The 23,038-nt window shown below is 35.5% G+C and overlaps 1 protein-coding gene and 1 non-coding gene across 2 annotated transcripts; one reads left to right on the forward strand and one right to left on the reverse strand.

Annotated features, from left to right (window-relative positions):
* Positions 1-11,811: 11,811 nt before the first annotated feature.
* TRNAR-CCU (transfer RNA arginine (anticodon CCU)) lies at positions 11,812-11,884 on the forward strand. The gene has a single exon. It is a non-coding gene; the product is annotated as a tRNA-Arg (tRNA).
* A 121-nt stretch (positions 11,885-12,005) lies between these two features.
* LOC111912772 (cytochrome c biogenesis protein CCS1, chloroplastic) lies at positions 12,006-15,796 on the reverse strand. Its single transcript, XM_023908505.3, has 8 exons — positions 15,302-15,796; positions 14,377-14,596; positions 14,150-14,261; positions 13,318-13,590; positions 12,987-13,252; positions 12,754-12,910; positions 12,589-12,672; positions 12,006-12,484 (listed from the first exon to the last, which is right to left on the reverse strand). Exons 1-8 carry the CDS (start codon positions 15,666-15,668, stop codon positions 12,344-12,346), a joined length of 1,620 nt encoding a protein of 539 aa, XP_023764273.1. The 5' UTR covers positions 15,669-15,796; the 3' UTR covers positions 12,006-12,343.
* Positions 15,797-23,038: the final 7,242 nt, after the last annotated feature.

The following is a 23,038-nucleotide window of genomic DNA, read 5'->3' on the forward strand; positions in this document are numbered from 1 at the left end:
GTGGAGTTGGAATTAGTGTGCAAGTGGAAAGATATCGGACGAAAAGATATGATGGACATGTGTTTTCTTTTGTATGTAATGCCTAGCGTAATCTCTTCATGATCCAAGAACCCGTGTATGGAAAGATTTCTGTTGAGTTCTTTTCTACTGGCAATTTTGAGGAGCGTACGTTGGACCCAACATTCACTCGGGCACTTGCATTCTGTTTGGTTGGAGAATATAAAGAATGAAATTTAGTAGAGCTCACATGGAGAATGGGTTTGTATTCAGAAGATGAAACAATATCTCAATGCTTTCCCTTGTTTCTACGAGATTGTGTTAGATATTTTACTGAGGGAACCCAAGACACTGAGTTCTAGTGATCGATTGCTAATTATACTTATAATTCAAAGGATTCTCGAGAGGGTAACATTCAGGCACCGAATCATCGTTTCTTGCATCGCCTAATCACTTTTAGTATTAATCATAAAAAGAACGGTGACAAAGTTCACTCCAAGAACATATTATATTTATGGAGCCTCAATTTTCCGAGAGTGTTTTGTGACATTCCTTATATGCTAGCAAGGTTTTTGGGAGGAACAAGAATCAACTCACAGGCTCAGAGTCTTATTAGGGGGGGAATTTTTTTGACCTGTTTAGCATGTTCTTATGGGATTCTACATTCGGGTTTTGTTAATACAAAGGACACCGAACTCACCACTCAACTTTTGGCAACTAGGCATGTTGTGGTGAACTTGGTAGAAATTTATGGCATACCAGTGGATGATGAATAAGTACCAATTGAACAGGTGGAGGAACCGAGGCCAAGAGGAAAAAGAAATGTAAGGCTAAGAGATGATAGAGCACAACCACAACCCCAAGATGTGCCAATGGTAGGAGTCCCAACCAACCCGTTTCAAAGCCAGGTTGCGATTTACTTAGATAACCTTCATGGAAATGTGAGCTATTTATGACAATCTTTGGATAAATCTATTCACATTTTCACATTGAGAGCCCACCCAATATGCCGCCTTAATTGCCTAACATACCGACTTGGGAAGAACTTTGGATACCCGATAATTTTGGAGACGGGACTAGTGGAGCACGTGGGGATGAAGAAGAATATTGACTATCTTTTTTAATTTAATGTTATTGTTTTTAGTTTTATTTGTTTGGTTTACATTTTGGTGTGTTTTATTTTTGTTTGGTTTGCTTCTATTTTAGACATGTAACCGAATGATATGATCTTTCTTTTCTTATTTCACGCCTAAGAGGGTTGTTTATTTTTGTTGATCGTAGTATTGAATTATCGAGAGAAAGAGTCGTGAGAGTTTAGAGTCTACTATCGAATACCACAACTTTTGATAAGTATGGGTGCCATTCGAGTAAGGAAGAGAGTTAGAGAGAAGTTTCACACAAATAAGAGGTCTTGAAATAGGTATCAAGCCATTAAGAACTAAAATGAAACTTTACCACAAAGAACATTTTTGGCATAACTGCATTCTGAGATGCCCAATCTTCACTACGTGACCACCACTATGTCACGTTGTAACAATCATATATATTGAAAATCCTGATTTGAAGATTCCATTCTCACGATGTGGTAACTACATTGTCACGTTGTGATCGCACCAAATGATCACGATTCTCATGCTCTTTATTCGACTTCACAATATGATGCTCACTCTTTCACGCCGTAACTGAAGAAAAATGCATTATTTTGAAGATTTTTGCACCACACTTTTTGAAGATGCAATTCTTTGGTTCATTTTATCTGAAACATTTACAAACAACATCATAAGTCCAGTTCCAATAAAATATTCGAGATGTTCAAACTTTCCCACCACAATCAAATTCGATCTTTGTTCATTTTTTCTCCCTTTTATTTGCTTTTATGTGTTTTTAAATGTTTTATACATACAATGAGGGAAATGTATGAAATAAGTGTGGGGTATGGGTCAAAAATTTTTTCTAAGGATAAAAGTAATTAAGAAAAATGCTAGAAATTTAAAAATTAAAAAATAATAATAATAGGCTTGAAAAATAGTCTAATAAATCTAAACATTTTCAAAATTTTGATATTCTTGCAGTTGGGCTAGTTTGCTAGTGTTATGCAGGATGATGCAATACGAACTCTAAGATTTAGTTGAGCCAATATGTTATAGTGTATTTATAGCTTCCGAGTTTTACGGAAATCATGAGACAAAAACATAACATTATGTAGTTAGAGGGACATAAAAAGTTTAGCATCGTGTACCATAAATGTATCCAAAAGAGATTATATAGTCATTGCACTTTAGACTAATACATTTAACCAATAAGTGTTGAATTTAAGTTCCATTACTTAAGCATATGTTTTCTTTTTAGAATTTTTAGTTTGAGTGGAAAAAAAAGTGAGTATGAAAAAATAAGAAAAAATAATTGAAAAGAAAAAAAGTTGCAAAAGTTTGATTGAATAAGAACTTACAAAGTATGAAAATCAAGAATTATGAAGAAAAGTTCAAAAGTTCCAAATACTGAAGAATCAAGTTGAAGATATTGAAGAATAAGGCAAACTGCCAAAAGTCAGGCTTATTATTTATTGTAATTTTTCTTTCTAGGTTATTTTAAAATATGTTTGCTTGGGAACTCAATCAAAAATTACCTTGAGGTTAATAAAGTTTTGTGGTGATGGATTCAGTGGGATGCATAAAATGAATGTTGTTCAAAATAACTAGAGCGTTTATGAGGATCATTAGTATTTAGGGCTTGAGAAGTAATTAAGATTTTGACACACATACATGCATTAAGGCGATGCGTAATTAGTGGGTTTAGTTCGGATTTTTTGTGTAATGTTGGTAGGCATGGTTCTATGTGATCTATTAAAAATAAGTTTTTCTTGAGGACAAGTAAAAGACAAGTGTGGGGTATTTTGATATTGTATATTTATATACATTTTTAGGCATTGTTTTAATACAATAAAATCCATATTTGGTAAAATGCAAAGATATTTGATACTTATTGAGTTAAATTGTATTTTACACCCAAAAAGGACATTCTTGAAGAATAATGAGTGAAACCGACAAAAAACTGGACATTTGGAGGACTAGAGCTGAAGCTAGGAGCTTACAGGAGAAAATTTTGACTTATACACATTTCCCACGATGTGGAGTTAGATGCTCGCGGTATGGCAATTAGAAAAATCTTGATTCCATTCATAAAGATAAAGCTCACAACGTGACACTATGCTCTTAACGTCGTGACCACATGTCTTAGAGGATTCCTACACAGAGAAACTCAGTTTTCTTGGCGCATACGGGATATATATTGAGTTCACGTCATCACACCCTTGTGGTCACAACATTATGATCGATTTTAAGGAAACTATTTATATCGATCATTATATCTACTTGGAAGAGAATACTGAAGATTTATACGACTTCTGGCTAGAAAACCTACGAAAATTAACCTTCTAAGAACTTTGGAAGGAAGAGAATCATGATCTCAGATGGCACATCTAGATCACATGTGGAGCATCAAGATATTGATGGATCATCTGGAATATTGATGCCTCATCAGAAACATTGTTGACTCATCCACAACTCTATGGCTCAACAAGAGGTTGATGGATCCACATGAATACTTGGTGGCTCAACTCAAGTCAATGGATCAACATGATCACATTGATGGCTCAACAAGATTATACATGGCTCATCATGTATAATGAAGGCGTGTCCAAATGCTCAAAGGCACATGAATTTCATCCATGGTCCATCATGAACATGTGGTGGTACATTTTCAAGTTCAAGACACAATCCAACATTCACGAAACAACTAAACTTGATCAACGATACTTCTGGAAGTCGATGACATCTAAGAAGACCATTGAGCAACATGATGCTCATTTTGCTCATCACATTTTCAATTTTGATCAAGAAGGCTCAAGAATTATGAAGACTCATAACTTGGATGGAACTCTAACGGAATACTAACGTAATTGGAACAGTTCATCCATTCTCCGTTAAGTATGACAAAGGTGTCAACTGATGACTAAGTCATGATGATGTGTCAACACCTCATTGGTCAAGCCATGTCATGGGATTTTCCAAAGCCTATAAATAGGCCCCTTGGGATCCATTATAAAGTTGCTATTTTCTGATCATTTTGCTCATTCCTGCTCATGTTGCACAATTGCTGCTTAGACTAGTCTTCAGAGAGTCACTTGAGAGTTTTAGTGTGTTTTACATTAAAATACTTGTAATTGAATCTTCATGAATATGAGACACCTTTGAATCATTGATCTTGAACATATAAAAATATTTTTATCATTAATTTGGTGATTCACAACTCTTTATTTTTCGCATTACTTGCCACTTGACGATTTTGAAACTCTATTTCAGTATTTTCAACACTTGGACTTTTCTAGTCCAGGTTTAATGAATTCTTCTCATTTCTTCATCACTAAGCTTTGCTATTACCATTTTAAGTTTAAATGTTGTAGGTACGTTTGGTAGCAAAGGGAAGGACACGACATGGTTGTACCAAATCCACTATAGATTTCTGCATTTTATGACATTATGATTATTAATACTTTGATATTTGGTTTTATGTGACAACCCGGAACTTTTATCCTGTACAATTGATCTTTTCATCCAAATTAAATTCAATTGTTCTCATCATTTTACGCTATTTAAGGGACCGTTTAAGTGTTCTAAGCTTGAGTACAGTTGTGAATGAGATTAGGATTGAGTCAACACGTCTTTTAGAAGCAAAACTGGGCCATACACCCTTCTAAGAGGTGTGTACGGCCGCACACATGGGTGTGCGGCCACACACCCACTCTCCAGCCGCACACACACCCTTATATATATATATATATATATATATATATATATATATATATATATATAAGGGAACCCCCTCACTCATTTCTTTCCTTTGGCTGTACTCTACTTTCTCTCACTACTATTCTCTCTCTAAAAACTTTATCCAAGAACACTCAAAAGGCCTAAAAAACGTGAACTACTCCATCATTCAGCTTGTTATAGTGGTAAGACACCTAAATCTAAGCCTAAAACTCATAGTGTTCTTCGTTTTCTTCATCCTTTGACGGTGTACGGCCGCACACCTTCATAAGGTGGTCACACACACACTAAACTCTCCAAAGTGTGTGTGCCCTTCGGTCTCGATATGGTCACAACGAGTTCGTAGTTATGCCCTTCGGTCTAACCAACGCACCGGCTGTGTTCATGGACCTGATGAACCGGGTGTGTCGTCCTTTCCTGGACAAGTTCGTCGTCGTATTCATAGATGATATACTTGTCTACTCTAGGAGCGAGGAAGATCACAAACAGCACTTGAGATTGGTACTAGAAACCTTAAGGACGGAGAAGCTGTACGCGAAATTCTCCAAGTGCGAATTCTGGATTCGAAAAGTAACCTTCCTAGGTCACGTGGTAAGCGAGGAAGGCATACACGTGGACCCCTCCCAAATCAAAGCGATAGAGAACTGGTCAGCACCAAAGACACCCACCGAAATCCGTCAATTCTTGGGTCTCGCTGGCTACTATCGTAGATTTATCTGGAATTTCTCCAAAATTGCCAAACCCTTAACCACTCTGGCTCAGAAAGGCGTACCCTTTTATTGGAGTGAGAAGCAAGACACTGCGTTCCAAACGTTGAAGCAGGCCCTATGCAGCGCACCTATCTTGTCTCTGCCGGAAGGGACGAAGGACTTCGTTGTCTACTGTGATGCATCCAATCAGGGCCTAGGCTGCGTGCTCATGCAACAAGGAAAAGCCATTGCTTATGCCTCAAGGCAACTGAAAGCACACGAAGTCAACTACACAACACACGATCTGGAATTGGGAGCAGTAGTCTTCGTACTGAAGATATGAAGACATTATCTCTACGGAACCAAGTGCACTATCTTCACTGACCATAAAAGCCTGCAACATATTTTCGATCAGAAGGAGCTAAAAATGAGACAACGGCGATGGGTTGAATTACTCAGTGATTACGAGTGCGAAATCCGCTACTATCCCGGAAAGGCCAATGTGGTGGCAGATGCCCTCAGCCGGAAGGAATACTTAGAACGTAGAGTGAGGGCACTAACCATGACTATCTATTCCCATTTATCTGTGCAAATCAAGGGAGCTCAGTTGGAAGCCTTAAGACCAGAGAACATGTCGTGTGAAGCCTTGAGAGGAATGGAAAATAAACTAGAGATTAAGGGAGACGGAGTCTATTATTTCATGGACCGGATCTGGACCCCAAAGTTCGGTGGTTACAGATAGGTTGTAATGAACGAAGCTCACAAGACCAGATACTCCGTTCACCCAGGATCGGACAAGATCTATCTCGATCTCAAGAAACTGTATTGGTGGCCGAACATGAAAGCAGAGATCGCTACCATCGTGGGCAAGTGCCTCACTTGCGCCAAGGTGAAGATCGAATACCAAAAACCCTCAAGTCTACTCCAATAACCAGAAATACCTGAATGGAAGTGGGAGAGGATTACTATGGATTTCATCACCAAATTACCTAAATCTCCGAGTGGGTACGACGCCATTTGGGTAATTGTTGACCGATTAACTAAATCCGCTCACTTCCTGCCAATCAAGGAAAATTTCAAAATGGAGAGACTCACACGAAAATACATCCAAGAGATAGTTCAAATGCACGATGTACCTGTATCCATTATCTCCGATCGAGATAGCAGGTTCACTTCGAGGTTCTGGCAGTCACTACAGAAGGCTCAAGGCTCTTGGAACTAAGTTGGATATGAGCACAACTTACCATCCTCAAACAGATGGACAGAGTGAGAGAACCATCCAAACCTTGGAAGACATGTTGAGAGCCTGCGTCATCGATTTCAGCGCATCATGGGACACTCATCTTCCTTTGGTTGAATTTTCCTACAACAACAGTTATCATACCAGCATCAAGGTTGCGCCTTTCGAAACTCTCTATGGCCGCAAGTGCAGATCCCCTCTGTGCTGGGCTGAGGTAGGCGACACGCAGCTAGTCAGGGGACAAGTCCCTGACAACACTCTCACTGGTCCAGAAATCATCCTCGAAACCACCGAAAAGATCATACAAATCCGAGAACGACTGAAAGCCTCACGCAATAGACAAAAGAGCTACGCCGATAAACGACGAAAACCCTTGGAATTCCAGGTTGGAGACCATGTCCTGCTAAAAGTTTCACCCTGGAAAGGCATGATACGCTTCGGAAAGCGTGGAAAGCTGAATCCAAGATACATAGGACCGGTTGAGATCCTCGACAATATCGATCATGTACCTACAAACTCCGGTTACCTCAAGAACTTAGTAACATTCATCCTGTCTTCCACGTCTCGAGCCTAAAGAAATGCTTATTCGACGAGACACTTGCTATTCCTCTCGATGAGATTGAAATCAACGAGAATCTAAACTTTGTGGAAGAACCAATTGAAATCATGGATAGGGAAGTTAAACGAACGAAACAAAGTCACATCCTGATAGTGAAGGTTCGTTGGAATGCCAAGTGGGGACCTGAATTCGCGTGGGAGCGCAAAGATCAGATGAAACAGAAGTATCTGCATCTCTTTCCCTAGTTCACGATTTGTATTCTATATTCGAATTTCGGGACGAAATTCCCTCTAACGGGGGGATGATGTGACAACCCGAAACTTTTATCCTGTACAATTGATCTTTTCATCCAAATTAAATTCGATTGTTATCACCATTTTATGCTATTTAAGGGTCCGTTTAAGTGTTCTAAGCTTGAGTACAGTTGGGAATGAGATTAGGATTGAGTCAACACGTCGTTTAGAAGCAAAAACGGGCCATACACCCTTCTAAGAGGTGTGTACGGCCGCACACCCACTCTCCAGCCGCACACACACCCTTATATATATATATATATATATATATATATATATATATATATATATATATATATATATATATATATATATATATAAGGGGACCCCTTCACTCATTTCTTTCCTTTGGCTGCACTCTACTTTCTCTCACTACTATTCTCTCTCTAAAAACTTCATCCAAGAACACTCAAAAGGCCTAAAAAAAAACGTGAACTACTCCATCATTCAGCTTGTTATAATGGTAAGACAGTTAAATCTAAGCCTAAAACTCACAGTGTTCTTCGTGTTCTTCATCCTTTGAAGGTGTACGGCCGCACACCTTCATAAGGTGGCCGCACACACACTAAACTCTCCAAAGTGAAGAGTTTTGGCCTTTATTTACTAATAGGACTTGGTATTAGCACAAGAACACCTCAAAAACACCTCAAAATCGACATTTCGGGCACAAATGAGGAGTGTAAGATCGCACACACCCTCTGTACGGCCGCACACTCATGTGTGCAACCGCACACACAGTTTGGCCACACACCCTGGCCGCACACCCACTCAAATGGCCCTACACCCCCTTGTTTGATCATATAGGGTCCCGACAAGCATTTCCAAGTCCTTAGGGTGGATTCCCGTCATGTTTAGCCATGAAACACTCAAATTCTAACACGCATATGTGGTATCACATGTTAATAGGATCCACTTGCATTATCGGTTGACACTCAACATTCATAACCGATCATACACCCAAATCCTACGTCAAATGGTGAGTTCATAACCCTATGCTTTTTTCGAGTTTTTCATGTTTCAGGGGGGAATACAAGCAAAAGTACAAGGAAACTTGTACTCAAATTATCTCATTTTGAATGAAATGATTTCATGTTCAATATGCTTTTAACTAAGAAAACCGTTTTACCAATCGATTAAGGAATCAACTCGTAGAAATAGTTTTTAAACATAAAGCAAGAAACTTATGAATCATGCTATAATATGTACTATCTTATAAAGGATTCATGTAAATCATAAGCTGGATTTTCGTACTATTACTTGTAAATTTGTTAGGCTAAGTTTGAGAATTGTCCTTGGTAACACTCCCTCGTATTCGTGAGTGGAGGACTACGACTTATAACCAGAATCTCTTGGAGGGAGAGCATGACTATTGTGTATAGATCTATATGGGACTGACTATCCCGCACCTTCGCTGCTAGCTACAGCGGGACCATTAGGTTCAGGGGTGACAAAGTCATAAAAGATACTGGCCCATTTGCGTGCCTTATCCAGTCTAAGTACGGTTATGGCACTCACAACTTAGGTAGCGAAAATTTATTAATGTAATACGGCTAATAAAATCCTATGGGTAAAACTAGAGCTTCGAAAATACGGCTAATATACTCCTCTGGGTGAAAACAGAGCTTCGAAAATACGACTAATATACTCCTATGGGTGTAACCAGAGCTTCGAAAATACGACTAATATACTCCTCTGGGTGTAACCAGAGCTTCAAAAAGAAAATTGTTGTCCGAGTATGGTAGATACTCGCGTAGGGATAATCAATCATCAACTTTTAAAGGGAAAATATAGGATTTTTCCCGGGATAACCTGGCTATTCAAAGATCAGATTGTTCAACATGTAACTAATGGATAATAAAACCTCTATCATAAGAAAATATAGGATTTTCTTGGGAAACAATTTTTCAAAGAATCAAGGAAACATTTCTTTCACCAGAATTATACACTTATGAACTCACCAACTTTATGCTGATATTTTAAAACTACTTGTATTCTCAGGGCATCAATAGACAGGTGCTTCCAGGACTTCGGAGAAGTTGGAACGTTAGAATCATGTCTTTACTTTTGATATGAACAAAACTATGTATTAAACTATGTAAACTTTTTTTTATGTATGTATTTAATGTTTGGTTGAGTTTACTATGTTTACTATGATACAATTGTGTGATATTACGCATGACGTCACTTCACCCCGGAACGTTTCCGCCATCGGTTTCGAGGTGTGACATTTTAGGATTGTAAAACTCGTATTCTATCTAACTTTTAACTTGACATGTCATTTGGAATGGTTTAGATAATATTAAAAAAAATGTATTATATTCTGGGATGTTACAATCGACACCTCAAGACAACATATCGTGAAAGATTTAATATAATATGTTATGTATTAGTGCATTTTTTCATTAGGAAATGTGCAAAAAAAATCCCTAAATTTTGGCTCTATTAACGCGAAAGTCATCCCTGATTTAGATTTTGCAGTTATGACAAAAAAAAAAAAAAAAAAAAAAAAAACTAACTGGTAGATACTTAGAAAATAACCTTTGTTGCCGGCTAATACCAATTGTTAGGCCTTTTTTGAAAATTTTAAAATGAACAATCGGAAATGGCATTTTCATTAATAGGGTTAAAGTTTAAGGACTTTTATGAAAAAATTTCTTTTTATATATACTAAATTAATTTGAAGAAAACTCATATTTATTTATTAAAAAACTCAAAATAAAGATATCATCTATATCATTTTCACTAAAAAAACAAATTTTATTTATTAAAAAACACAATAATGATAATTTATATATATCATTTTTCGGTTATTTTTTGTGATTTCTTAAATAAATATCATAATTAAATTCATAACTATGTATCTTTTTATGTGTTTTTGTAACTATTGTAGCTCTTAGAACGTTCTGTGCATCTATTTAACCATGTTGGCATTCTAATTATGTGTTGTAGAAAAAGTTGAACTTAATTTCATTACTTCAAAAGAAAAAAACAAAAACAAAAACCAAACAAAAACCAAACAAAAAAAAAACAAAAAACGAAAAACAAAAACAAAAACGCCCTCCATTGCAAGCCTTTTCACTTAAGTCACTTATTTTTTACATCTAAGACATGAATATTCAACAATGAAGGTAACATGTAGACTAAAAACACGCTTTATACAACATACCAACAAATTATTCTTAAATTATATGATAATTATAGTCATTAAGATACCATATATATCCTATATAATTTAAGAGAACTTTATTGATTTGTTATATGGAACATGTTTTAGGCCACATGTTATTTTTATTGTTGAATTTTCAAGTCTTAGGTTTAAAAAAGAAATGACTTAAGTGTGAATAATGGCTATTTTTAGAACATTACTTGAAGTACATAGTTATTCCTAAGTTATTCCTCATATTGAGTTGTTAGTTATTTTTTCCAATTTATATATATATATATATATATATATATATATATATATATATATATATATATATATATATATATATATATATATATATATATATATATAGCTTTGTTGGATTATCTTATATTTTGGAATTTCTTGAACATTATGGTACTACCATGTATGATTATGATTGTTATGTCGAGTCTATCAAATTTTAATGGTTGATAGTTGGATCTATCCCTAAAATGTCATAAAGTATCGATTTACAATCTAAAAATGATTTGTTTTTTATTTCTCAGTTTTTATATATGCATGGATTTGAATATTACTATTTATTTTATTCTAACAAGTCATTTACATTTCTATCATTTTAAGTTGTTAACCAATGTATATATAGGTTTTTAATATAGTTTTTTAATAATATAATATTGAAAGAAATTAATGGTTGGAAACTCCTTATGATTAAAGGCCTCGAGCAACCATATCGTCCGCACACCTTCAGAGTTGCCACTGCTATTTAAAGCTTTAAACCAATCTAATTTTTTATTTGATTAAAACTTATAATATATAATATTGAACCCTGAATTTTTAAGTATGTTTCCTGAAATCAAAATATATTTTCTATTTGCACTTAATTTGTTTTACTAATATCTCAATCTTACTAGTTAGTATCCTTCAAATCTAGAAAGGAAATGGAACAAATAGTTATTTCACATTAAATAATTCCAATATAACTTGATCCAGGATTTTGTTGTTTTAATCTATCCATAATGCTAAATAAATTTATTATATCATTTATCAATAACCAAAAAAGCGCCTGTAGCTCAGTGGATAGAGCGTCTGTTTCCTAAGCAGAAAGTCGTAGGTTCGACCCCTACCTGGCGCGGTTTATTTTCTTTTATTTTTTAAATATTTCTACCAATGACCTACTATTGACAACAATTGCGTAATGCCCCCCTCCACATTTCGCATTTGTCGTTTTTTTTCCTTTCTTTTGGTTTAATAAATGACAAGTAACGTCCTTCCACTATTTCTTTTGGTTTAATAAAACATCTTCAAAACACACAATCAAACCTCTAAATCTCCTCTGCACTTTGTAATTATACAACTTTAAATCCATAAACGTATCATAACTTTCAGAATGCAAATCGAATTGCATTCTGTTATACTATCTACACTCCCCCCATGAAATTCGACATTCTTCAAAGAATCAAGACGCGTATCTGTGCAAAAAAACTGAATTGAATCCTTCCAGTCTCATCTAATAATCTTCATGACTCTGGTATATATATATACTTGTGTATTCCAATAAATCAAACCATCTTGTTTCTTAAAACTGTTTGAATTAGCCACAAATAGCATCAGAAGGTTCGTTTATTTCAGGAACTCGATCGAGGACACGGTTCATCTCCTCCGGGAACTCAATCTTGGCTCGGTTAGTCTTGCCGCCAACAACCACCGTCGTTCCGTCTTGTAATGCCCATATCTGGTAATGCAAAAAACAGGGTTAGCGTACAAAACCCTAGATATCGTCTCCACCACTTTCAATTCGAAAGAAAAAGGTCCGATTTTCTGATTCTTAGTTCTTACCTGTGTATGGGATAGATAACTTATGCAAGTTGTAAGCATTAACGCACCAAATCCAGCATAAACAATCGGGACACCAGGATCGGTCTGCACATACACAATTTAGTCTCGTTGGATTCAAGAAACAGTGAAAAGTTGATAATTATGCAGATATAATTGCAACATCACCTTCATATCGAGGCCACTACTCCCAATTGCGTCTACAATTTCAATTTTTGTGCCATCGATTTCGATTGGAAGCTTGGAGTTAGGCCTACGAACCCCAGCAAACTTCCCTTCGGGATCATATAACACAACCGATTGAAGATCACGAAGCAGCATTGATCTGATTGAAAAACAAGAAATCCATTTAATATTTTCAGAAAAGAATAAGGGAGAAGGGTGGGAAATGGGAATCTTACACTCCCTTGACATTTGGAGAATCGGTATTTCCAATGGGAAGAAAGCTTCCATAAAGCTTCTTATCTCCATTAACAGTCAAAGGCGCAACAGCTAAATTGAAAGGGCCTTCATCGTCTTTAAGAACTTGAAGTGCAGAAATGCTCCAATCTGTTTGGTATATCGTTACTCCTTCATATCTTAACGGATCATTCACACTTATCGTTTTCCTCATCACTTCCTTCCCATCAATATCAAACAAAGAAAGATCCGTGTGGAACTGTGAAACCTATAAACTCGGCCAAATTGTAAAAAACTATCTGTATTAAGTAATTAAGAAACAAATATTCTCACCTCTCCACTATCATAATAGTCCATGTAGAAGCGATTGACATGAACCTCGGTGTTAAAAGCTTCAGTTGGTTTAGAAAGAAACCCATTTGGCCCTAATACATCTCCCATAACAAAATTCAAGCCCTGTGGAACAGTTACAGAACCTCTAAAACTACCGGTTGCACTAAGAGTTCCACCGCTCATTATCAAAAGCAAAGCCAAGTGCACACCAATTGGAGCAAATCGACCCGCTAACCCTTTAAATGCATATAAAGATGGTCCTTTCATGAATACCTACATAACATGTAAACATAACAATAAACCCTTTTGCACAATGGTTATATATATATATATATATATATATATATATATATATATATATATATATATATATACTAGTTGTGAAACCCGTATATTATACGGGTTGATTAAAATAAAATGTTAAATAGAAATGATTAAATGAGAAGTTTATTTGAATTCGAAATTTGAAATAAATAAAAATTATGAGAAAAAAAACATGCAAAAAATAAATAAATTAAAATTATTGTTTAGTTATCAGACCCATATATTAAACATGTTAATTATAACAAAATATTAAACACAAAGGTTTAAACTGTAAATTTATTTGAAATTGAAATTGAAATTTAAAATTTAAAATTTGAAATTAATATCATTATGGTAGGTTTAATTTATGGAAACTAATTAATAATATATTAGAAATGGAAAATGAAATAAATGACAGGTGGAAAATAAATATATCTCTAAATTATAACAAAATGACATGTGGCAAATTGAATGAGAAAAGGACATGTGACAAAATCATTCTTATTTATTAGGGTATATATATATATACCTCATAGCCAGCTCCAGATAAAACGACGCCTAAATCTTGAATTGATGCTTTGGGGAGAGAATCGGCGAACTCCAGCTTTCGGATTGTTTTAGACGAGTGCACAAAAGACCATCTGTGAAATGAAATGTGAAATAAGTTGAAAGGACTTAATTATGTAAAATGTTAAATGTTAAAGGACTAAATTAACAATTATGTAAAAGTATTTGATGTTAGCAAATTAGCATTACCTTCTTGCTACTTTGACCATGGGAATCTGTGTGGTGTATGTGCAAGCCATGAGAGAAGCTCCCAAGAGAATTAGGGTTCCAAGGAAAACCGGTGATGAAAACATATGGTCAAATCCTAGGGTTAGGATCCATCTCCATGTAAAGAACCCTAGAACCGGATTATCTTCGGGGTACTTTTGGAAATAGAATTCCGGAGCCTCGCCTTGTTCTATTGCAGTGCCTGTGGAAACAGTTGTATGCCAACCAAACTGATTAATGCAAAAAGAACGACTTAATAGAAAAAGTGTGGAAATAAACTTTCTCAATTATATTCTGACTTGACAAAATTTGCTCTTTTATAGAAAGATTTTAGTCATTTTCTCGAAGTACTTTTTTAAATAGTATCTTTTTTTTTTTTTTGAACTTGGTACTTTTTAAATATCTTGAATGTATCTTAATTCTTTTGGGTAGTAAATTGAATCCTTTGATAATTTCCATCACAAATTTGTGTAAAGTGCCTTAAATTAAATAATCTCAAAAGATCTTCAAGATGTTTTAAACATATTACTTCTTAAGGATTAATGTAAGCTATCCTATGCCACAAGTGTTTAACTTTTTTAACTAAAGTTGAAGATTCTTATACAAAGTAATAATCGATACCCAAGATTCAATGTATCAATTCTCCATAGTTCCCAAATGAAAATGTTGCACTTTGACTTTTGGGGTGTCAAACGTTATATGTTTCAAATGAAAATTTAATACGAAGTCACTATGAATTTTATCACCAACAGTGTTCTACTTGCAGCACTTGTTTAGGGGTTGATATAGGCAAAACATGCGTGAGGAAATATTTATAATTCTTATCAGATTTGAAGTCAAAATGCAAACCGGTTTACTTTTAAAGTCAAAGTCACATACATGGCAATTCATGGAGGAGGCGACATACCCAAAGCCATCAAAGCAGCAACGGCGAACATCTCACCAAGAGCCAGAGGCAAATTAGCAAGAAATGACAAAACCCTTTTCGTCAATCTTTTCAGAACCACCCCACCGGTCTTCTTTGGCCGGGAATCCGCCGCAGGCGGAGGCGGTGGTGCTGCACCGTTCTCATTTTCCTCCGACAAAGACGGTGCTGCACCAGGGATCACAACCTTGTTCTTGGTGGTATCTTTAGAGGATTGGGATGTGAGCTTACAAGAAATAGTGGAATACAAACACCTATGGTTGATGATGCGACTGCAAGTCCGGGAATTGGGGATTTTGAGGAGATGGGTATGGGGTTTTAATGGGTTAAGGGTTAGAAGAGTCTCCATTGCTGAAGAATGAAGAATGGAGAATTCTATCGGTTCGAAGACATATAGACTACGAGTCGCTCATGGGTTGAACTCGGATCGAACGTTTGTTTTATCCAGTATGACATATTTCCTTTTATTCGTGGGTGTCTGTTGGCCACACGAATTTTGATACCTGTGATGATCGCTTGGACCGGTGGTCCGGACTAATCGAGACCGGTTTTATATATGGGCTGGTTATCTGTTTTTCACTGGAGTGGACTCTGACTCAGCAATGATTGGGCGAACACCCAGCCGAGGCCGAGACGCGACGAGCTTGGCTAGACATCTATTGATGAGAGAGAGAAAGTGATTTTTTTTTTGCCAATTAACTAAAATTCTTTTTTTCAAAAAATACATTTTTTTTCAAAAACACATCTAATTTCAAAAACATAACCGTTTTTTTTTTTTTTTTTTTAAATTTTAAACTCTTGATCTTTAACTATAAATGTCATTATCTTTAATCATTCTTAACCCCATTCAAATTTTCTTAATTTAGTTTTCCTAACTTTCTTATTTTTCATCTTCTTCAAAACCTCGTTGCTAGCGGCTTGTGTGGCTCGTTTTTGGTCTCCTAATGAAGAGATGTTGTTGGTTTATTCATGGCTTGATGTTATAGAATACCCAATCCACGTTAACCTCCATACGACAACGCACTTATAACTCACTTTAACAGTATGTTTCATATGGTGGTGCATGAATCTAGAAATGGTGAAAATAAAAACACTTTGCTACATAATGCTTTTGAGGCTTACCGTGTTGAAACTAACAAGGATTTCGGCTTGTTGAGTTTTGACAAATTGTGAGTCAATCCCTAAATTTTGCTTAAATTTAAATTTGCTGTCTTTTAATTTAAGTTTTTTCTAGTGTGTTATGTTTTTTAAGTTGAAGTGTATTATTTTAATTTCAAATGTGTTTTGTTTTTTAAGTGTAAGTTTGTGATTTTCTTTGAAGTTAATGAAATTTTAGTTTTAAAAAAATAATATGTTTGAAATGTTTATTTTTTTTAATTAATTAATTTTAAAAAATACAATGGCAAGTGTGGCAACTCATATCATGTAAATGACAAAAATTTGAAGGAGTGTGGCAAAGCTGACATGATGCCTACGTGGCCCGTGGTAAATGTGACACCACTTCCACCAACTTAAGCAAGTTTTGTGTTACTGGTTTGGTTCTTATTAAATAAGTGGGACCAACCGAAAATTTATTTAAACATTGACTTATTTTAAAATAATTTTAATAGTTATATGAATCACAAAACTACTAGGTGTGTCCGGGGTGAACCCAAGACAGTTCTTTTTCTTATTAGGCAATTTTGGTACTTCCCCTCATCAAAGTTAAAGGTCTTTCATCTCGAAGATGAAGTAATTTCCTAATCGAATACCATCTATAAAAAAGCAAAAGTTTTCAAATTTTTATCTAGTAGCATCAAAATTAGTTATATAATAGTTGTTGATAACTAAAAAACACACATTCAAATTAACACTTGTTAATATAAATAGAAGATGAACCGCGTTTTGCGAGGGTTCAATTTTTTTCATGTTTACATATTTCGGTGTTTCTTTGGTTCTTTTTCTTGTTTGTTGTTTCTATTTGTTGTGTGTATGATGTTTTGAGGAAATTATGGTCGTATAGTAGAATATCGAAGGTGAGGGACCAAAAGTGTCAACTCCACAAACAAATGTGACAAAAAATTGAGGTGTCACGTTTGAGAAATGTCAGGGGACCAAAAGTGGCCAATTGTTGAAACATTTGTGGCTAGTAGTAGAGAATATCAAAGGTTGGGGACCGAAGAGGCAACTCCACAAACTAATGTGGTAAAAAGTTGAAGAGGGACGAAAAGTGGCAAAGTGTTGAAACTTTTGTGACAGAACTTTAAAAAAGTTAAGGAGGGACCAAAAGACGAAGTGTTCAAAATTTTGTGGCAAAAGTTTGAAGATTAGAAAGTATACTATTCACTGTGTTATGAATTAATATAGTATATTAATTTAACAACAATTATAAATTAATTAAAAGATTAATTTTTATATTTAAAATAAAATTATATTAATTAGTCATGACTAAGAATTAAGACACTATTTTTAACCGTTAATATAAATTAAATCAAAACATAGTTATAATCTAATATGACAAGTTTTTGATTAAATAGATGTGTTTGAAAAAATATTTACCAAATAGGTGTACTTTCAAACATATTTACCAAAACAGTATAGTAGTCAAAATATTTACCAAAACAATGTATTTTTAACGTTTTTAATATTTTCAGTTAGTGTTTTTTACATAGTTACAGGATTCGCTCAAAATGTTGTGTACCACGTTTTGAACGTCTCGTACCCAAATGCGGTATAGAATCGATCCCAATCATGTCTCAAAAGCTCTTGACGATCCAATCAATCATCTGATACGATGTCGGGAACGCGATTCCATCGAATTGGATTGCTCCGATTCACGTTTCTGGTGCTCTGATTCGCGTTTTTGGTACGCCGATTTAGCGATTAGGCGGGAATTGGGTTGTCGATTCCAAAAAGCAGTTATTCACCAAAACAAACGCTTTGACTCTTATTCTGTCCTCGTATGATTCACCTTATTAATGCAGAACCCTTATTAATTCTTCAATTACATGATTCTTGAAGTAATTAGATTTTCCAATTTCTACCTATTTCCATCGACTTCCACTTCCAATAATCAATTTCAAAATTTTACTTCTGCTCTATTCTACTCTTCTACTGCTATTCTATTAGTTATTGAGAAAACTTTTCTTGTTTTGATTTCCAGCATGTAATCTTTACAATCTGTGTGTTTTGGTATTATGAATTATGGAATCATGAAATATGTTGCTGGAATTGAGTTTTTTTTTAGAAATTCTGCTGGAATTGAGTTTGTAAACATACTATTGCTAAAATTTTGCTTCTAAATGAAATATGTTGCCGGAAATTATGCTTATAAGTAAATTATTGCTAAATATGTGTTCTAAAACCAATGGTACACCGTATCGGACATGTACCGAAATGAACCTACCCCCTCATACCCAATATGCCCAACCTCATGAATCGCGTTCTCGTTCCATGTACCAGTACCGAACCGTACCACGAACTATTTGACTTTGGTTTTTAATATAATTTTGTACCTTTTTTTTAACTCTTTGCTATTAACTTATATTTAAAAAAAAATACAAATATATTATATCTCATTTAATCATCATAACAAATTGACGGAATCTCAATAAATGTCCTAGATTGTAAATAAGATTAATTGATAAACAATAATGTTAGACATCATAGATAAATCCAACATCAAATGTACGATATATTTTTTGGGTACAAATTCAATAATGACTTCATACAAAAACGGAAAGAAAAAAATATATTTCTATTGATTTAACCGATTAGCTTTAATGTCTCTTCATTTACCTTGGCTTAGATGGACATTTTTCTGATTATGACCACTTTGACTACAAATCCCACAAAGGTACCCATTTTCCCTTATTTGATGTCCATTCCATTTCATAGTCTTGTTGAGCAATGATGGCCTTTTTTATTCCATAAAAGCTCTAAATTTGGAAGCAATTGTCTAGATGAACGCTTCATGTGGAAGTGGGGAAATTTTGGACACCCAAGTAGAACAATACTCTGCAATGGAGTAACATTTATGAACATATTACCAACTATTCACGGATAGTTTGGCACTTGCACCTAAAACATGAGAACAATGATATTTAAATACCTCCCACTTACCACACGTGCAAGTTTTTTTTGTCCAAATTAACTACTTGCACGTTTTTTCCTCCTTGAGTTCTCATATCAAATATAACTTTCTCTCGATTAAAAGATCTCAATAAGTGTGCACTTTCTTTTGACATTAAAGCTACTTGTTTTACAACAACTTGAGGAGTGTATGCATATCCGTTAGCTCGGGCACTAGATCCTAAAGGACGCCTCACTTCAAAATAATGCACCAATCTATATAAAGTAAGTCGGACACAAGCTATGATTGGTAAAAAAACGAGCACCTTTAAGTACACTGTTAAAAATCTCTAACAAATTTGTTGTGAGAAGCCCATATCTCCTCCTACTATCATGCGCAAGTGTCTGTCTATAAAGTGGATGTCTCTCTAGGCATTGTTGAGCTTATGGATTTAGCCTCCCAATTTCTTCCATGATGGAGTTGAATTTTCGAACTTGATTCTGACTCCCGACACGATAAGCTAAAACTTTCAATTATGAATTGTGAAACTTGTCATTAAAGTTGTTGATAAAACGTCGTAAACAATACCTATAAAATAAAAAATAATGTTAATTTTAAACAATAACTATGATTGTGACACAATCCAAGTACCATCACTAATCACATTTGTTAATGGACAGGAAGCATATCAAACATAATGCCAACATCATCATTATGTTTGATGGGAATGAGAATGTAGTTTACAACATTTCCATGTAATTAATGTCCCAACAACAAGACTTAAAAATTTCATTTTTAAATTAATAAAATCAATATTCCATAGACATCATCATAAAATCCAAATAAAACAAATGTATCAATCATCACATCATATCAGAGTAAGTAAAGAAAATGCAGAACAAGGTGGTGTGTGCTCTGCAATCATCCCAAGCTCTTCCATTTGAAAACCAAAGTACCTGAAACATAAACTGAAAACCGTAAGCACAAAGCTTAGTGAGTTCCCCAAAATACCACACAATAATACATACATTTGCCATGGGCTACCCCCATGGTTTGACATCCAGGTGTCATGGGCTACCCCCATGGTCTTTCCTTGAAATGTCATGGGCTACCCCCATGGTCTGACATCCAAGTGTCATGGGCTATCCCCATGGTCTTTCATACAAATGCCACAGGATACCCCCGAGGTCTTCCATGCAAGTATTATAGAGACAACTAGCGCTCCACATAACAAGTAATGGGTTGACATTGGTACCTTCGACCCATGGACATAGTGAGAAAACTCACCTCAGACAGCTGAAACGCATGGATAATTTATGGCTACAAATCAGCTAAAAACGTTACGCTATCAATTACCCAATATAACATTAAATTAATAACGTGGTCCCGACTCACACTAAGAGTCCAAACTAGGGTAAAAGACCTTTTTACCCTTTGCCCAACCTGACCCAATGCCTAGGCCCAAACCACCAATCCAAATGCCCAAATTCCAAATAAACACCCAAGGCCCAAATATGACCCAATTTTCCAAATTGGGCCCAAACCCTTTCATGGGCCTTAAACCAAGGTCCAAAATATTCTTAGCCTAAAAACACTTAAATTTTCATGGCCTAAAAAGGCCCAAAGCACTTGAGTCCAAAAATGGCCCAAATCGAACCGAGGCCCAACCTGTTGAGTACCCGGGGCATACTCGCCTTAGGGATTATACGCTAAGCGTACCCGCTTATACGTCCATCATACTCCCTCAATCAGCCAACTTTCATTTCCAACTTTTAATTGATTAAGACACCACTCTAAAACTTAGATCTGACTTCCTTATGCTTATTTATCACGTAAAGTTGTCAACTTTATGTGCATGCATGTCTTAATGAAGATCTTAAAGATCAAAAGGACTTAATAGATGACTTAATTCATGCATGAGACCATAAACACCATAAAGCTTGCACCTTTAAGATTATGAAATTCATAATAGGCCCAGATCTAAAGGGATAAACCCCACAACCGACTTTCCTCGTCAAACTAACCCAAAAAGTGACCCAAAAACATATAAACCATGACAAGAAGAGATCCAATCAAGGATAAGACAATGTATGAACTTGATACCTCAAAAGACTTGCAAAATGAGTGATGATTCTGGATCACTGAGCTTCACACTAAGCACTTCGCCTTCAATCTTCTTTAATACCTCCAAAATGAGCAAAATAAGCACCAACTTCTTCTCAAGAGCTCAAAGATATAACAATGGAGGCTAAGGGTCGAAATTTAGGGTTTAAGAGGTATAGAGGTTGGTAAAGAGGCTAGCCTTAGGGACTTAATGAGCTTAAATAGGGTGCAACATATCAAAACTAAGGTTTCATTAAACCCTCGTACGCCCCGTGTACAAGGCCTCACATTCGCGATCATCCCCTCTTAGTACGCTAAGCATACACTAGTGTAAGCCTCGCGTATTGAACTTCGCACTAGTACGCCCCATGTACTAGGGTTATCCTTAAACCATGTAATCCTCCGAAGGCCATAACTTCTTCATTATAAATCTGATTTCGACGATCCTTATATCCGTGAAAAGGTAACGAGAAGCTTTACGCTTTTATCAACTCATACTCCCCTAAAAATCTCACGAACAAAAATCCAATTTCCATAAAATCCTGAGCTGACACTTTACCAAAATACACATTGGCTCCAAAACACAAACCGAACACCCAGATCATCTCAATTATGTCGCCCACATCCAAATGGGTCCATATCTCATCTCCGCAAAGGTCTTACGCCTAATAATAACCGATCTTTGGTCACCACCCCAAAATAGGAAACGATTCGGAACAGGACGTTACATTCTAATACCAACTAATGGATATCTACAGATTAAGTTGATGTGGTGGTGTTGTTTATCAAAAGATGTAACAAGATATATACGGTCGACCAATTCATCAAATTGTATCCTAAGGTTAACATTGATTGCTTTTTTTAGCTTTGCTATAATTTATACCATCTGATCCATCACAGGTTGTCCTACCCCAATAACAAAGCATTGTAACAACATCCATCTAGAAAATGAGAACAAAACATAAATTCAATCATAAAATTTCTTGAAAAATATGAATGTTGAAGCAAATAACAATAATGTGGAATAACAACTGTAAATAAGCAAATTACAATTGTAAATCAAAGTAGGAATCATAGTGGAATAACAGTTTGCAAATAAGAAAACAAAAGATGGAACGTAGTAGCAAATAATAGTAGGAAGCAATCCAAAGCTAACTAGCTGAATTCGAAATTCAAAGGAGTCAGAATTACAGGAAAATCAATCTACAACCGAGTTTGTTGTGGCCGGAATCGGATTCACTGGTGTCGTCTGTGGCTGGAATCGAAGAAGAATCACAAGTTTTATGGTCGTCATCGTCTTTTGCAATGAATGCATACTTGTTAGAGTCTTCTTTGGTGGAGGCGTACTAGCCGACGTCCGTTTGTGGCCGGAATCAGAGATGGCCGAAATCAAAGAGGACGATGGAAGCGATCGATTGAAGACTTCGACATTGGGGATTGGGTATCGAGGGGTCGCATTCTTACTTTTTTTTTTTTTTTTTTTTAATTTTAACTTGGTATAACTCTAAATGGTAAATATATTTAAAATTAGATTTGTTTGGTAATTAAGTTTTTAAAAAAACACC

This window comes from Lactuca sativa, chromosome 5, assembly GCF_002870075.4.
Source record: "Lactuca sativa cultivar Salinas chromosome 5, Lsat_Salinas_v11, whole genome shotgun sequence".
NCBI classification, from domain to species: domain Eukaryota; kingdom Viridiplantae; phylum Streptophyta; class Magnoliopsida; order Asterales; family Asteraceae; genus Lactuca; species Lactuca sativa.

Excerpts from the sequence above, each read along its gene's own strand:
- LOC111912772 (XM_023908505.3), bottom strand. The coding sequence starts at position 15,668 with ATGGAGACTCTTCTAACCCTTAACCCATTAAAACCCCATACCCATCTC. Across the intron at positions 13,591-14,149 it reads TATCTGGAGCTGGCTATGAG|GTATTCATGAAAGGACCATC; the intron begins GTATATATATAT and ends CATGTTATGTAG. Across the intron at positions 12,485-12,588 it reads GTTATCTATCCCATACACAG|ATATGGGCATTACAAGACGG; the intron begins GTAAGAACTAAG and ends TTGCATTACCAG.